At 38.6% G+C, this 19,044-nt stretch overlaps 1 protein-coding gene across 1 annotated transcript in view; it reads right to left on the bottom strand.

Moving 5' to 3' along the window:
• LOC150079891 (kyphoscoliosis peptidase-like) overlaps positions 1 to 19,044 on the bottom strand; it is a 41,924-nt gene that overhangs the window by 21,339 nt on the left and 1,541 nt on the right. The window contains exon 2 of the mRNA XM_090383271.1: positions 1,543 to 2,562. Within this exon, the coding sequence (XP_090239397.1) occupies positions 1,543 to 2,553 (1,011 nt within the window). The 5' untranslated portion in view covers positions 2,554 to 2,562. The remainder of the gene's footprint in view (positions 1 to 1,542; positions 2,563 to 19,044) is intronic.

Raw genomic sequence — 19,044 nt, 5'->3', positions numbered from 1 at the left:
TTATTTTTTTTTTACTTGGTCTCTGCTCAGGTAGCTGAGGAAACCCTGACAGAGACCAGCCAGTGAGCCTTCATGTGTAGCACAGTTTGTAGAATTTCCGCCCTCCCCACACCGGGTGGAAAAGACCTGGGTTCGAATCCCGTCGAAGACGGGAGGAATTTGTATGGGTCTTTTTCACAACGTGGCTGAGTTAATGTGAGGCAAGGGTAGCATGGTTTTTTCTCCTGCAAACTCTGGTTTTTTATCCAATGTAGAGCGTGTACATGGGACGCATTGCACGCCAACTGCCTCCATAACGTTCACCAACCTCGTGCACGTGCTTCACTGTCTAATACGTGACCACGCCCGGCATCATTTGATGTTCAGTTGTAACGTTTTTTGTATGTTAATAAGAAGGGACCCATCATCGCGATAGAGTTGTATATTTGTAAATATTTTAAATATTTGTATAGTTTGCAAATATTTTAATTAAATAGTTTTGTCCTGCTCTTTTGGATGCAACAATATTCCTCGTGCATTATTGAACCCGAAGCAAAAGGCCTTTTCCTAAGTTACCCGAGTAAAAGCAGGTAAATAATTGAGGTAAATATTTATTCGACCTTGAGAATGCCGCGAGGTGCCGTAGCCAATGGGAGACGAGGGATGTTGGTCACGTGCTACAAGTGGGCGGGGTAATTACATCACTACAAATACATAGGTTACTTTAAGATATCGATCATGTATGTAGGTATGTGACCTCTTTATGGCGGCCCCCAGGCACCTAATGTCTCTGTGAAGGAAGAATCTCTGTACAATGGGACTGACATAGTATTAAAATGAAAAAAATTTTCAAAAAAGAAAAGTATTGAAAAAAAAATGAAAAGAAAAACCATACGAAAAAATTTTTAAAAATTGGGAAAATGAAAAAACAAATAGGATATGAAAAAAATGCAAAAAGAAAAAATTGTAAAAAGTGGAAAAAATTCTAAAAAATAAAAGAAAACAAAAGTATTGGAAAATTAAGAAGAAAATTCATATGAAACATGAAAAAAATTGGGGAATTCACAAAAAAATAGTAAATAGGAAAATAAAAAAAATAGGATAATGGAAAAATAAAAAAATTAAACATTTTAAAAAGAAAAATTTTAAAAATTGCAAAGAAGAAAAGAAAAATATAGGAAAAATAAAAAGAAAAAAAATCATGGGAAAAATAAAAAATTGGGAATATAAAAAAAATAGAAAAATAGAAAAATTAAAAAATAAAAGAAAATAAAAAAATTAGAAAAATAAAAAGAAAAACCATAGGAAAAATTAAAAAAAAAGGAAATATTTTAAGAAATTCAGAAAATAAAAGAAAGCAAAAAATATTGGTAAAATAAAAAGAAAAATGATAGGAAAATTTTTAAATATTGCGAAAATTAAACAATAGGAAATTTAAAAATGAAAAAAAAAATAAAAATTATAAATGGAAAAAGAAAAATGAAAATTGAAAAATTAAAGAATTAAAATATTGTTTCAGAAAAGCTTCATTAAAATTAATCGAAATAAAGTGAGAATACTTACATTCAAGGCATGCTCATCGATTTCTTTGAACACGGTTATGTTGGGAATCATTTCTTGCTTTTTACAGGGGGGTGGTCGAGCAGCAAATTCAGGGGCTTCGTCAGTAATAGGATCGTTATCCGTCTGGACACCAATTTCACAGTATTCTTTCTCCACAGAATTGCGTTTTTCCCGATATTTGTTAGTATAACGTAGACTGTCTTCTACATCGAGTAGAAGTTGGGCAATACTCTCTTGGATGGCAAGTTTGGAGGTTCTTCCTCCTGTAGCAGTGGACGGAATGTTCCCCAGCTCCTTACCGATGTGAGCGAAAGGAGAAGTAACATCTCCAACGTATAAGACACTAGATTCACTATCAGCATTAGCAGCTGTAGCCCGAGAAAGAGGTTCTGTTTGAGATTCGAAATCCGACATCGAATGCAGTTGAACAGTAGGGGACGGAGATAACGAAGAGGGAAGGGTGCGTTCGAAAAGACGGGAAGAAATGGACGGGGACTTGCTTTCAAAAGGCGAACTCGAGTTAATTTCGTGGGTTTCTTTGGCTGATGGCGTCCTGACTGTTTGGGTGTGTTGGTCCGACTTACTCCGGATGACCTGTACACCGATGTCAATGGTGTACTTTTCATCCGTTTGTACCATGACATTAGACTGCTCTTTAGAATCGGATTCGTTTTCTTCGGTCTGGATCCAGACGCTCTTCACGTTATCCTTCTCACCAGATTGCGCTGCAGCGAATGTTTGTGTCTCTACATCGGACAATGCCCTTTCGCTGTCACGTTCACAATTCCACTCCGGTTCGATGTAAAGGGCAGCGTCCGTTTGGGTCACGTTGTCCACTAACACAAGCCCATCGTCAGTCTGAACCCCGCTGTTCATTTTGGGCACAAAAGGACGTGGCTTCAGCATCACAGGTTTCAATGGTCCTTTGGTTTGGGCCCAGGCAATAGGCACCACTACTGTCTTGCCCAGTGGCGTCACCACACGAGGTCCACGACTTGAACCACATCCCATTCCTGGTAGCTATACAACAAGAAATATATATTTTTTATTGAAAATGAACGACGAGTATTAAATGCTATTTATTTGGTAATGCTAATTAGGAATTATTAAATAAATTAATTCATTAATTAACTGGTTTTAAATAGTTTGAAAAATTCTGTTATGGTTAGCAAGCCTACACGAACGTTCTATTCCAGGGTTGGATAATTAGAGATCACTTCGACTTGGAAATGCATACAAGAAATCTCTGTGTATCCGGATGTTCAAGATGGCGTACAGTGAACAATAACAAATGTAATAAGGAAAACCGAAGCGTTTGTGTACACTGAATAGCCACTTTATTAGAAACACCAACGCTTTTCATGAAATGGAGAACTCCTTCGGTGGCAGCATCAAAAGTTCGTACCACGCGATATAAAACAGGTGAAAAGATATTCAAAGACCCACTAATATAAATATCTGGAAAACTGCATACTGTCAAGCCCACTGAAGTTTCATTTCCAATTGTCTTTGGAATGTATCAAGATCGTATAACTTACTCCTTAAGGATCCATGTCCCGTTAATATATAGGACGTCAACATATTAGGAAAAAACCACTGCTTATTCTGGTATGTAAAATGGACTCTTGGAATAAATAATCTGATACCCCCCCCCTGTTACACTTACATCCCATCTGTCCTGCCATATTTCCAGGAGTTTACCAACAATCTCTTTTTTTCCCTCTTTAACTCCCACTGTCACATCATTGGTTATTCCAAGACATGATATCTGTATTCTTTTCCTTAAATAGTAACCAAAGGCTGTACGTAACAACTGACAATCTAACGGTAATACTCCTGCAATGACTTGCAGAGCATTTGTTGACATTGTCCTGCAAGCTCTTACCATTAGCAACAACATTGATCTTTGAATTGACATTAACTTATTTCTAAATTTGACATTGGATATTCTCCCATAGAATATCGAAGCCGCATAGGTACCTGCTTTCCATTAATAAGCAGCCTGGGGTGTAGTCTGTAATCAAGTTTCCCTTTGAGCAACATCATTACAGTCTTGCTCGAGGAAACCACCAATTTATTATTTGTAGACCAATACACCAGGCTATCAATTATATCCTTAATTTTTAGTTCCAACTCATTTCTGGAATTTCCCTGCACTGCCAAGACCACATTGTCCGCAAAAGCTACTTTGTGGCAATCCTTGTGATTCATTGACAACCAAGAATTAATTACCAAATTCCAAAATATTGGGCCTAATACCGATCCCTGGGGACAGCTCCTACTCAAGCTGTCTTCATATCTTAAATGTTGCGATCTGACAACTACCTGCCTTCTGCTTAGATAATTTCGGATTGTCCTGTATGACCTATCAGGATATGCCAGTCTCCTTAAAGCCTCGAGGACGCTCTCGTACCAAACAGTATCGAAAGTGCCCTCAAAGTCAATAAACACAGCTAACACATTTTCTATCTGCCAGTCTGTTATAATCCAACAGATCATGTATTGCATCCTCAGTTGAAAACTTCTTCTTAAAACCGTATTGGTGAGGAAACAATAAATTGTTGTTTTCAAATAAAGCTGACCACCATGGAACAGTTTTACCCCTCTCCCTTTTCTTCCTGGCAGAGAAACTAAGAGCATTAGCTTAACAACTCTGCACATAAAATACCAACTCTAATGCTGACATACTATTGAATTCCCCCATGGTATAATCAAAAGTAACAGACAATGACCCTCTAAACTTCTCCCAATCTATTTTTTTATAATAAAAGCCAAGGAAGCATTTCCATCACAAGTATACAATACTTAAAATCAATGACTCTATGATCTCTGTCATAGTCACATCTATATTAGAGGAACCATGTACATTATCAAATGTACTTGGCTTCCTCTTCTCATTCAACACCATAAACCATAACTGTTCACAAATTCTTCTAACAACAAACTCCTCCTATCAGTAAAACCACTATACCATATATCTGATTTGGCATTTGCATCCATAGTAAAAACCACACTCTTACCTTGTACAAAGCTCATTACATTTTCCATATATTGGTTTGATATCTCCATCTCCAAAGAGGGAGGACAATATAATGATACTAAATAAAAAGAAATCTGTGGGGGTGACACAGAAATACATACACCCCACTGATTACATAGACTAGTTATCACTGTTACGTTTAAATCCCTATTCAATACCACAATAACTGCCTTAGGTTTGGCATCTAACCCCTCTATAATCTGGGCTGACACCGAAAACTTCCATCCATCTTCTTCTCCTGGGCCCTTGTAATCGCCCATGTCTCAGCACCGTACATCAATCCGGGTCTAACCGCAGTTTTATACACTTTTCCCTTCATTCTTACAATTTACTTTCTTATCACACAGCACTCCACTCATCTTTCCACCAGACGTAATTACATTAGCTGTATTATTCATGATATGTCCTTCTACTGGCTAGATTCAATGCTCTGACCCATTCCAGAGGGACTTCAGCAAAAAAAAAAAAAACACAAACATTCACCCGTGGTGCAGGTTTTCAGAGAAGAAAGAAAAATAAAAAAAAGGGAAAAAAAGAAAAGAAGGAAGAAGAAAAAAAAGAGAGAGAGAGAGAGGTGAGGAAAGGAAAAAAATATAAATAAAATAGAATCATAATATGCCTGAAAAGGTCAATAGGTTGATCTTTGATTGGTGCTTGAGGTTATGTTGCTACTGCATTAGTTGTAAGCATATCTTTCCTTCTGGCAAAGGCAGCAGCTGCAAAAGCCTGGAGTGCAGACAAGTGATGTGGGGTCAGAACAAGTTGGTCAACTTGATTTATCTGAAGGATGGGACTTCATTTCGCAGCTCATTCCTAATGTATTCATAGCAGGCACGTTCGTGGAGAAGATGTTGCCAATTTTCTTTTGCTCCACAGAAACAGAGGTCAGTGTTTAACAGGCCTAGCTGGTGGAGTTTTTCGTTAAGGGACCCATGCCCAGTAATAAGATACGATGTTTCCAGACTAATTGTAAACCATGAGCTAACCTTCTTCGACATCACAAAGGAGACATCCGGTAGGAAATTTCTGGTTAAGAAACAAAGCAACCAAGCAACCAAGGCTATGGGGCGACAATATACTGCTTTTTTAAATAATAAATGGAGGAGCATCAAGTCCCCTTCCATTTCTTTCGCCCATTCTATTTCCGAAAGCAAATCCCCGTCCATTTCTTCCAGCTTTTTCGAACGCCCCCTTCCTGCTTCGGTTTCTTTGTTCTTCTTCCTCTAGTGACTAAACATCGGCTTCGCCACTCAAGCCTCCAATAAGCAAAAAAAAAAAAAAAACCTTCCCATTTCACCTATCTATTCGCTCCAAAAGTTTGTCCAGTTCTTCCTTGAATCTATTTAAGCTATTAACTTCATCAACAACAAATGGAAGTTTGTTCCAGCAATCAACCACCCTCTGGCTAAAGGTAAATTTCCGCACATCTATACTACAACTGTCGTTTCCTAATTTGAATTTAAGCCCCCTCAGGTTCGTAATTTGAGCAAGAGCTAGAGTTCCACCAGCACTGAGTCTGCTCAAACCTTTCAATACCTGATACACCTCAATCATATCGCCTCACAGATTCTCACAATAATCCTCACAGAGTATTCTCTAAACGCTGCAACTTACAGAATTTAAGCCTTTCTTGGTAAGAGCACCACTTTGTTCCACTCACCAATCTCGTTGCTCTTCTCTGTATTCCTTCCAGCAGCTCTACATCCTTCCTATAATGAGGCTTCCAGACTTGTACGCAGTACCCAAGGCGCGGCCTGACCATTGCCTTATACAAAGATAATAAACTCCTTATCCCTGCTAACATATATTTATTCCTCTCGCATGCTAGGAGTGGAATAATCTCTCAAAGAATAATATAGTTATTTTCTTTTCTTTAGAGATGATCACTATTCCCAAAAAGGAATTGAAACGTTGCGTATTCGGCAAGATTAGTGAGTGGTTCGGTCTCTTGTTGTTGTTGTTGTTGTTGTGGTTGTTGTTGTTGTTGTTGTAAGGTTTTAGAAGCATCAGTGACCATATTACTCCGAATATACTCTCCATAAATTTCTTGCGTTCTGTGGTCAATTTTCTGTTTACTGGACAAAAAACCTGAGTTTCCGGGAAGAAAAACCATGCCATCCTCCTCTGCAGCTGAATCTGTGAAAATTCTGTGATCATACCCACGAGGGCGAGTCAAGAGGGGGCTGCACGCTTTATTAGTTAGGTGTAGCTAACAAAAATGCAGTGTATACCGCGTTATTTTTGTCGCTCCACTACTCCCAAAAATGAAAATGTCTGTGTTCATTTTGTCACTCCTGAGGACCGGCTCCTGTATTCGCAGTTTCTCGGATCCCATATTATCAAGGCCCTGACGATGATTTAAATGAAAAACGAAATGATTCTTAAATTAGAATTGATATTAGAATTGAATTTTCAAGAATCAGATTAATAGCAGACACACAAATCCCATCTATAGAATCATAACCATTACCAGCCTTAATAGCGTTATACAGCAACGTTTCCATGGTTACAGTAATCGGTGCTGGCGCCTTTGTGGATTCATCACACCCGCAGACTGCAACTAATTCCACGAAACCTGAACCCAAGAGAATGAATTGCTACTGCGAAGATTTAAATAAGCCTTCTGTCAGAAGGACTCAATGAAAAATCTCTAAGAAAATAATTGACTTCTAACTTAGAACTGTTTCGTTGCTTACAATTTTTAAGATTCTAAAAGCATTCAAGATCGTCAGAGGCTCCAGTTGTAATTAAAAGTTCGATTCCAAAAACTGTAGATGGACATGCGTATGGATAACCTGGGGTGGCTCCTGAAAACAATCCAAAATTTTGATGGACAATGCATTTTTTTGTCTGCCAGAAATTCAGGTTTTTCATCCAATGAAAAGAAAATGCACATACACGATACACAACGCCTATCGTAGTTTGCTGTCTTCATGAAGATTCTAAATAGTCCAACCAATTTAATATGGAATAAACGTTCCCAGAAAGAAAAATGGCTGTGTTGACTACTGACCCTCTGGCACTGCGCCAAGGTTTATTGCGATACTCAAAAGTTGTCTCTCACGCAAAGGTTGGCTTGGTTAATATTTTACAGACAACCGGCAAGCAGGGAGGGACATCTAATAATGGATTCAGAAGCAGCCACATGATTTTATCATTTTACAAACTGTGTAGAGCTGTTGACAATTTCGAAAGTTAGAAACAGGTGCATTTTGTACTTTGTAACCATTACTCTTTCGCTCTATTTTTCATGAAGTGGAAAAAGTTTTATAATCTATTTTAGGATGTGGTGTACACTCATTATTCACCACCCCTCGAGGCCTTTAGATTTTAACAGGTGGAACGAAAAACCATTTACTTTTGCCCACTTTATCTTAACTGTCAAACAGTGGATTCTCAGTTTTCCCACACAGACGTCTCACAATCCCCCAAGTAGGGATCTGCAGCCTGCAAGCCTTTCCACGGTGTTAGAATAGATGACGGTTGCGAATCCATACTCCTCACCTCCCCTTGCAAAAATCCCACACGTGTTCAGTTGGATTGAGGTTAAATAAATGTCATCCGGAATATCAATTCATCTGCCCAAGTGTATTATTATGTTTGTGAATTGCGTGTATTTTATGGTCGATCTGCCTGCTTTGCTGGACGAAAATTCCTGAGTAAAACCTTGCTATGTACCTGAGACCGACTAACTCAGCCATGGAGTGAAAAAATGCCATTAAAGTTCCTCGCGTCATTGATGGGATTCAAGACATATTGCGAATTTGGAGGCCGATCAAGATTGGTCATGTTTTCACTCTATTCCTCGAACCACTCGTGAGCAGTGAGGGACCGATGACAGACGCATTATCTTCCTGGAGTTCCTGTTTATGTTGGGCAAAAAAAAATTTGCAACATGGCAGGATCCACATGGTCTCCTATGAGCTGCCGATACACAACACCAGTGATGATGGTCCATACTCATCAATGGTCCTAGTTCTTTTTCTATCCTTATCGTAAAGATTCAGTGATCACTGGGATTATACGATAAGGACAGTGTATTGATAATCCTCACACTATCTTACACACAGTCCTACAGATATCATATTAAAATCTAAACGTTATACATATGCAGATATAAGGGAGCCGTTAACATAATCATAATAACAGTAGATGGATTTCATTGACCCAATACACTCCCGGATTTGAATCCGAACAAGGAGCTATCAGTTAATTTGATAAACCCATCTCAAGGGAATAACAGTTACCCCAAGAATATGGAAAACCTGAGATCGGATTTAACAGTGGAGTAGTTGGGCCAGGATCCAACGACGTTATATTCATGGTCAAATAAACCACCAAAACTCAGTACTGGATGCAGGTTTTTCCCCCGAGTTCGATTTCATTGATCCTATACACTCTCGGATTTGAATCCGAACAAGGATCTATCGGTCAAGTCTTGAGATAAACCCATCTCAAAGTAATAACAGCTACCCACGAATATGGAAATCCTAAGATCACATTTAACACTGGTGTAGATGCGCAAGGGTCCAACAAGGTTATTTTAATGGTCAAATAAACCACCCAAATTCACCACTGGATGCAGATTTTTTCCCGAGTTATGCCGGACTGGCTAGAAAACAAACAAACTAGTCTTGAACACCCTGAGCTATTAGTTAAATTATGTTAGGTATATGTTAAACTCAAAAACAACTAAGGCTGCGAGGCGTCAGTATATGTTTTTGTCGTAGTAATTTTAAGAAAATCAATAACTTAAGCCACATTGCACCGTATATATGTCTCTAAATTGCGTGTGTTCTGTTGTTGATGTCCTCGTGGTAGCATAGTTGGTAGGATTGCTGTCCTCCTCACACTGGGTGAAAAAGATCCGAGTTCGACTCCCGTCGACGATAAGAGGAATTTTCATGGAATTTTTTCACAACGTGGCTGAGTTAGTCGGTCTGAGGCGAGTGTAGCATGGTTTTGGTTTTTTCTCTCAGAAACTCGGGTTTTCGTCCAGCAAAAACAGAAAAGCGATCTCAGAACACGCGCAATTTGCAGACAATATACAGGGAGAAATATGGCCTTAGTTGTTGATGCTCTTAAAACCGAACTACAACTGTTGTCGATTTGCTCTATAACAAAAAGAAAAAAATACGAGTTTCCGGTAGGAAAAACCATGCTACCCTCTCCTAAGACTAACTCAACCCCATTCTGAAAAAGGCCCACAAAATTACCACGCACCATTGACGGGATTCGAACTTGGCTCTTTTCCACCTAGTGTGGTGAGAGGAAGGTGGTGATTGTACCAATATGCTAACCACTAGAACCAACATCAATATATTGATGTTGGTCCTAGTAACTCTGTAATTGCATATTTTGTCGTTTAGGTTGACAAAAAGCTCTCGCGCTTGTAGACAAGCGCGTCCTCCCCACACCCATTGGAAAATGCATGGGTTTGAATCCCGTCTACGATGTTAGAAATTTTAAGGGGATCTTTCACAACGTGGCTGAGTTAGTCGAGTTCATGCAAGGGTTGCATAGTTTTCATCCCGGAATCTCGTGTTTTTCGTTCACCAAACAGGCAAATCGAAGGAAAAGCAGAGTATCAGCTAAGACTACACCATCTTTGTTAAGTCCCATTTTGAAAAGCAGTTAACTGTAAAATTTGTGGAACTTCGACTAAACTTACCACTCAAAAACTGCTATGAATATCGCGTGTTTCGTAAGTAGGACATATTTGCGTGCGTCATTTGTATCCAGGGCAAATGATGGCCAAACGCTCTCAACGGTGCCATGCCTAACGTTGTGCGAACTCCACCTCTCCTCGCATTATCGAGGACGATCAGACAAACACACGCACAACCATTCAAGGTAACGGAGAAGGTAAAATTATGACAAAAAAAGCTGAACCGCATTGGTCACTCTTGAAAAGCGTTCTGGGAGATTACTAGCAACGCGGAGTAAAGGAAACAATATTGAAAGCAATATTATCATGAGGGCGATATAAAACAATATTGATTTCTGTTGTCACTAGGTGTAGTTGTCAACAAGTTTCTTAAAACGTGCGCTGCTCAAACTGAACTGTCTCAGACGTATGCAAGCACCCATTCTTTTGAAGCTGAAGTAATTAATTACTTGCAAGTCAACCTTTACTCTGGACGAACAGCCCTTTCATTGATTTGCAAACACTTACGCCCTGTGTACCATTCTGTGACTTTTCATCCTGCAAACAAGTAACTAACAGAAAAAACATCAAACTAGGTGTTTGCTTTGTGGTTCGGAACACTGACATGGTAAAGGCAGAGGCTTATTAAGTACATCTACCAAATAGCGAGTAGGTTTTCCTTCAGTCCTCAGAACAACCTGGGTTCTTTAATCCAATCAAATCCTGGTATGGACTCAAAAGGGTTGCGGAAACCGTTTCACAATAAGGCTGGTCCACATTGAATCAACTGCTTCACATAGTTTCTGTCAATTGGATGGTTGCAAATCTCTGCTCCAAAGAGCTCGTCCGCCTCTTTTTACAAACTTCAATTGGATTCAAGACGCCACCACAGTAGATTAACTTCACTCTTGTATTGCTGTAAATAATTCTATACAGTTCTCGCCTTGTCACATGTCGCATTGTAAGAGCCCTTTCATAGAGGGATATATTGCAGCCAAACCACGAAGAGAAAGTGAGTGGCCGGAAAGAATTTCCGGATAATTTGTGTCATCCAGTTCTCCACTGGTATCAAGGGCCACATTGTGTACCACGAAAATATTTTACACGCCAATTACATTGCCACACTACTACTACCTCTACCGCTGACATCTGGCAGGATGGATCGATGGATCATTGTTGGTTTTTGGTCCTTTGGGTGGTTTGACTTTTTCTTGACAAAACACTGAGTTCAGGGACTGGGGGAGAACTTTGCTGTCCCCTTATGAGACAGACTTACTCAGCCGCTGAGTGAAAAAGCCCATAAGTTGTTCAGTAATTGTCGGAATTCGAACCCGAGCCCACTTCTTTCTTACTGGCCAGTTTCTTCGTCGGCAACGCTACCTCATCTGTGGCTAGATATGATGAGTTGTGCGTTCAGCAATGGATTTAATTTGGAACATTGACGTTCTGATCAATTTTCCTCTTCATACACTGTAGCAGTAGTATAGGGAAGCCCTTTTCTGTTTCAGCATGGCCATGTGCACAATATCATACTGCGCATCGTGTGGTGACTTCGTTTGAAGACATGGGTTGCAAAAGCCTGGCCTGTACACAGCCTTGATCCAAACCCCATTAAACATCTTTTGGATGAAGTGGAACGTAGGCTTTGGATCAGGTGAACGTTTTCTGCAATCAGCAGATAAATGGCCACTGTGTTGAAGAGGGAATGGAACAAAATACCACTCTAATGCTATCTCAAGTTTGTTCGAAGTCTAAAGACGAAGATGCAATGTATAATTAAGATCAAAATCCTGCTGGTACGTTATTAAATATTGTATGAATAAAATGTTCTTGGAAAGATGCAGGTGTTCGGTGACTTTTCGCAATGTAATGTAGTCCATTCTAAGAAGAGGAGGATTCGCACCAGGACCCTGCCACAAAATGAAAGTTATAAGAACAGAAGTATCAATAAAACTGTGGAGTAAAATAAAAATAAAAAAGTAATAGTGAAGATTATCGTAAACGAAACCGAAGATTCAGGAAGAAGACTCCATGCATGGGGCTAGTGTCCCCCCTCCTCCAATTCGACAGCTGATCCCATTTGACTTAGTGTAGACATATTTCGGTGTAGACACAATTCGGAGTCAACAGATGAGTTGAGATCGCACCTTATGTGAAGCTTTATTGAGGTATCGCCTTCCTCCTCACACTGAGTGAAAAAGACCTGAGTTCGAATCCCATCGATGACGTGAGGAATTTTTACGGATCTTTTTCACAACGTGAATTAGTTGGGTCAAGGAGGGTGTGTGTTTTTCTCCAGTAAACTGGTTTTTGTTGAGCAAGAGTGCTGCATAGAGCTCTGTGATCTCTGGGATGTAATCTAATAAATCGAATTTAAATCCTCTCGATTAGGTTAGAGAGGTATTTGTGAGAATTCCACTATTAGTCAACAACTTATAAAATTAGTTGCTTAATACAATCTTACTATGAAAACTGAGGAGATGCATTGAATGAGACCATTAAACATAAAAATGTTAAGAAGCACAATATCCCAAGATGATATCTAGTTGGACGATTTCCATGGGGAAGATTCTCTCTTTTTCTTTCTCTGCCTCTGCGGCCAACCGAGCGACAGCTTCAAGGTCAAACTGTATGCAAAAAAAGATTCAGAAAGAAATTCCAGGCAAAACGCCCCCGGGATAGAACAGTTGGTAAGATCTCCGTCCTCCTCGTACTGGATGGAAGAGACCTCAGTTCGAGTCCCTCGATAATGTGAGGAATTTTTACGGGCTTTTTTTTCACAACGTGGCGGAATTAGTCGGTCTCAAGCGAAGGCAGCATGGTTTTTCATCCAGTAAACAGGAAATGTACCTCAGAACACGCGCAATTTACAGACAATATACGCTGTGCTGCCACTTTATTAGGTACACCCCTGCTGTGCACACAAATGGTTTGTCCTACAACGTTGCAAATCACATGACCACAGTTGTGGATATAAATCCAGCAGAACAACCTTTCTAGTACCAGTTAACCGTACAAACCGTAGCAAGAATGGGGAAAAGGAGTGATCTAACGGACTTCGAACGTGGCATGGTAGTAGGTGCAAGACGTGCTGGACAAAAGCATCTCTGAAACGGCAGTTCTCCTGAACTTTTCACGCACCACAGTTTCAAGGGTGTATCGAGAATGGTGCAACGAACAGAAAACATCCTCTCAACGGCACTCCTCTGGATGAAAATCGCTTGTTGATGAGAGAGGTCAGAGGAGGATAGCTAGAATTGTGCAAGCAAACAGACGGGCCACAATGTCGCACATATCACATCAGAATACAACCTTGGTGCGCAGAACAAAATATCGGAACGGACCACTAGTCGCACTTTGTTGCGAATGGGCTACAACAGCCGACGGCCATATCGCGTACCTTTGTTATCAATGAAGAACAAGAGAGTACGCCTCCTGTGAGCACAGTAACACCAGCACTGGACTATCGATGTTTGGAAAACAGTTGCTTAGTCTGACGAGTCGAAGTTCCTGGTGCATCATGTTGATGGAAGGTTCAGAATTTGGCGAAAACAACATGAATCCATGGACACGTCATGTCTGACGACTACTGTGCAAGGTGGTGGGGCCAGTGTTATGGTGTGGGAATGTTTTCTTGGCACACGTTGGTGCCCATTGATACCCATAGATTCACGTCTGAATGCAACATCGTACATAAACATTGTTGCTGACCAAGTGCATCCGTTCATGATGACAGTTTATCCTCAGTCAGATGGTTACTTCCAGCAAGATAATGCGCTGGTGCACAAATCCCGAATCACTATGGAATGGTTCCTTGAACCATTCCATAGTGATTCGGGACCTCAGGACACATACTTTACAAATAATGTATATTATCTGTAAAGTGTTAGCAATATGACCTTAGTCGCTGATCCTCCAAAAACCCTACTACAACAGCTAAAATTTCATTCTGACATCATATTCGAATTTATTGAATTATAGCATGTCGTCATATTTTATATAAAAAATATACTCAAATTGGTTTTAAAATTTTTAAAAAATGGCTTTAAGCTAATTTTGTCTAGTATATATTCAGAAATATTCTTCAGAATATTTAAAATCACACGATGAGTCTTTCTTATTTTTTGAATATCTCAAAATAATATTTAAGCGCGAGATTATACACTTTCTCGCCAGGTGTCTCTACTGTAGCCGAGTCAAACCGATAATTATATTTAATAAGTCGAGCAAACTTTCATTTCGTACTTTAAGAAAAATAAATGAAATTAAAAAGAGCAAAAAGTCAGAAAATGTTTAATATAATTTTAAAATATATTTTTAATTAATTTTGTTTAAAATTAATATTTAAAAAACTTCAGAATATTTAAAATCACACTAAGTCTTTCTTATTATTTGAATATCTCAAAATAATATTTAAGCGCGAGATTATACACTTTCTCACTAGGTGTCTCTACTGTAGCCGAGTCAAACCGATAATTGTTTTTAATAAATCGAGCAAACTTTCATTTCGTACTTTATGAAAAATAAATGAAATTAAAAAGAGCAAAAAGCCAGAAAATGTTTAATATAATTTTAAAATATATTTTTAATTAATTTTGTTTAAAATTAATATTTAAAAAACTTCAGAATATTTAAAATCACACGATGAGTCTTTCTTATTTTTTGAATATCTCAAAATAATATTTAAGCGCGAGATTATACACTTTCTCGCTAGGTGTCGCTACAGTAGCCCAGTCAAACCGATAATTATTTTTAATAAGTCGCATAAACTTTCATTTCGTACTTTATGAAAAATAAATGAAATTAAAAAGAGCAAAAAGCCAGAAAATGTTTAATATAACTTTAAAATATATATTTTTTTATTAATTTTGTTTAAAGGAATACGTTCCTTTATCCTAATAAGCTTCTTAAAACTGTGTCATGAATATTTAATAATATTTTTCCTTTTGCATTTGCAATTATACGTGCAGGTATTGGATTAATCTTTCTGCTAATTCCAGAACGCAATGCGTGTTTTATTCTTATGTTGTTAAAATGAGGAAATCCTCTTCTAGAAAAAAGAATTAATATTAAAGTTTCCTAGAATTCAGAAAAGTCAGCAATTACTATTAATGAGAATCAGGTTATTTCTAGGGTGGAGTAACTTTTATACATTATGGGTCATCTAAAACTAAAAATCGGCAGCTGGCCAAATTTAAGTAGTCCTCATAAAATCTAACAAAATTTTCTGTTTCTCTTTTTATGCTTCTTTCATAATTTATGTGTGCTGAGCATAATTTTTGGCTTTCGTTTTCCTCTACAGTCACCTAATTTAGAAGGAAGAAAGGAATTCGTTGCCCCATAGCTTTCTCTAGCATATTTCACACGTTCTAAATAGGACTGAGATCAAGAGAATATGGTTTCCATGTTCTCCGTTGTATGATTCTGTTACTGTTGCATTGTCATCCATAAAGTAGCCATCACCTTCGGGATAAAATTGTACTGTGCAGTAGATTTCATACAAAATGCAGATATTCCAGGGATGACATTCCACCTTCCACCAGTATCAACGGAACATGTCAAGAAAACATTCCCCATACTATAATACCACCTCCAGATGCTTGGGTTGTCTTAACAAGGCAAGCAGGGTCCATCGCTTCGTAAGGTTCTCGCCACATTCTCTGCCCACCATCAGTGCATTACAAAGTGTATCGTGATTCGTCTCACCACATGACTTTCTTCCATTGCTCCAATGTTCAATCAAGGCGTTTTCGGCACCACTGCAAGTGGATTTTTCTGTTTATCTCTGAAACAAGTGGTTTCCGAATAGGTAGGCACTGCCAATACCCAATTTGTTCAATTCCCTGCTCATGGCACAAGTTGAAATAGGGCAGTTCTGGGTTTGGTTGAATTTAGATGTTATTTACTGCACACTGAATCTCCTATTTTTCCATACAGTCCTATTTTTTGATAGCAGTTGTTATAAAATCATATGCAGATTGACGATCAGAGTGAAATCTAGGTTTTGTACTAAAACTGTCAGTATAGTAAAATGTGGTTAGAACGAACTTTTCGGAGATTGGCAGTTGTCAGTTTATGGTAAAAAAAATTATTTGTGAAGTGTGACCAGCAGCAAATGCGTTTTAGTGGACCATGGTTCAAGCTCATGTAACTGCTAAATATTATTGTATGCTCTGTCGAAATAATAAATTACAAAAACTCTTCTGATCTAATCGTCGTGCCGAAGCATAAACCGAACTGTTAAAGAGAAACAAGGGACAGTGCAATAAAGTGTACCATCCAGCGTGTAATACATGCATGTACAATGTTAGTACTCGTCTGTGTATCGAGCATATAGTTCCATTTGAAGGTAAAATATATAACAAGCAACATATGCAAGTAAATAAGGGAAACAAAAACTGCCATATTAGGGCCACCAGAGAATTATCTTATCTACCGGTGTATATTGTGTGCCCTCTAGTCGGTTTGCCTGTTTTGCTGTACTAAAACTAGAGTTTTTGGGGAGGGGTGACTCTTTCTACCCTTGCCTGGCACCAACCAGCTCAGCCATGGATTAAAAAAAAAAAAAAAAAAAAAACAAATTCTTCGCTTCATTGATGGGATTCGAACTCTGGCCTTTTCCACCCGGTGTGGGAGGACGGTGATTATAATTGCTGTGATACCCGAGAAAACAGCAAACCAGAAACAGATCAAAGTCATTAATGCAATTACTACCGATCTGGTAGTAATCATGGCTGAGTAAATCGGTCTCATACAAATGTAGAGGAAGGAGTTATGAAACTTTATCCCACCACCCTTTCCATCTTCCCTGGCTTCCCTAAATGCATTTTAAATACCACAGTAAAACTAGTCATCCCCAATTTCCGGGTGACACCAGGTATCCATTAGCCGTATTATGTCAGCATTAGTTTTTGTAACCAGAAGTTCGAATTCACTCATTTTAATGACAACATTGCTGACATTACTGTAGACCCAGTTAAGGCCAAGTGTTCTTGTTTAGTAAACTGCCCTGACACACCTCTTGAAGTTGTTTAAGCTTGTTTTCCTACCAATAGTTTTCCCAATGGTTTGAAACATAGCAACCTCTGACACATTTCCTGCCAATATCAGTTTTGGCCGCCACAAACAAGAACTCTTGATATCTGATGACCGGAGATAATATAGGGATTCTTGAGATCCAAGAGTATCTATATTATCCCCATAGCCGTTTTCACTGAACCTTTAGGTTCTTCTCAATGATATCGGTAAAGACTCTTGCGCCACCATGTGCAAATGTACTCCACTTATCTTCTAGTACCAGTCATGCTGATAAAAATTTCCCTCCAGAAGCCATGGATTCCCTGAAGTATTGAGTTAATCCAAAAGGCTTTCAGAGAATGGTCCCTCCTATCGTGACTGAACAGAATTATAAATACTATACACATTTTTACCTAACCAGAAGCATTTTTTCAGCATTGTGCTATATTTTTCCACAAATCTCACTTAATATCATTAGTTCCCACATGAATAAAAATGCTCTCTTTACCACCCCTTAAAAGCTGACAATCTGTTGGTTACATCATTTTTTTTTGCTCCTGGAAGATGCCCCTTAGCTGCAGTCCGTCTACCCTTAGTAGTAAAAAGTTACCACTTCCCCTGACAATGTAATTTCCTAATAGAACTAATTAGTATTAGTATTGGCAAAATGATGCAACGAATCAAGCTTATGCAAAATCAGTTATTAAAATAATTTGATCCTCTTTACTTGTCTGTTTTGAAATTGTTCAGTTCTTTATATTTATACAAACTACCAATACCAGATGGGTATTTGTTCCGATAATCAATTACTCTCTGACTTAAGCTAAATTTCTGGACATTATTCTACAATTGTTCTTTTATAATTTAAAATTATGCCCTTTTATGTGTGCCATCGGAGAAAGAGTAGGGATTTTATCAGTATTTAGTTTACATAATCCATTATGGCTTAAATACATCAACCAGGTATCTTCGCAGGTGCCAGTTTATAGTCATTGCAATTTAAAAAACCTCATTCAGTCTTCCTTAGTGCCGCACAGCTAATTTCCTTTTCTCTACATCCGTTCCAACAGATTATTATTATTATCATCATTATTTTTGTTACTTTATTTCTTTCTTGGTTTGGTGGAATTTGGCTTATACAACAACAGCCAAAAAAAAAAAACCTTTATATGCCTTTATAATATTGAAAACAGTAAGGGGCCCATTCATAACATTGGTCCCATAAAGAGTAGTGGCCATTAATAACCACTTTCTATCCATTTCTCTATTCCTTCCGGTAATTTGTCCAAAAGTTCCTTAAATTTATTCCATCTACCGACCTCCACAATAGGCAGAAGTTTATTCCAACAGTTGATTACTCTTTGGCTGAATGTATGCACATCTATTCTGCATGCCAACCTTTAGTTTACTTACCCCTTTTTAAACCTCATAGTATCATTAGTATTAGTAGTGGCAAATGATACAAGGTAGAAGCAAGCTTATAATGGAAGTTTTTTCCATCAATCAACCACCCGCTGGCTAAAGGAAAATTTCAGCACATCAATTCTGCAACCATCTTTCCTCAATTTGAAATTATGCCCCCTCATGTGCGTCGACTGAGCAAGATGAAGAATCCCATCAGTAGTCAGCTTGCTCAAATCATTAAAAGTCTTAAATACCTCACTCAGATCACCTCACAGGTGCCTAGCCTCCAGAAGCTGGAATTTGCAGGACTGAAGCCTTTCTTGGCAAGAGCACTCCTTTGTTCCCCTCACCAGTCTCGTTGCTCTTCTCTGTACTCGTTCCAACAACTCTACAT

The sequence above is a fragment of the Mastigoproctus giganteus genome, chromosome 10 (assembly GCF_048544385.1).
Source record: "Mastigoproctus giganteus isolate SK-2022 chromosome 10, ASM4854438v1, whole genome shotgun sequence".
Lineage (NCBI taxonomy): Eukaryota > Metazoa > Arthropoda > Arachnida > Uropygi > Thelyphonidae > Mastigoproctus > Mastigoproctus giganteus.
This window is presented reverse-complemented; position numbering and strand designations above follow the sequence as displayed.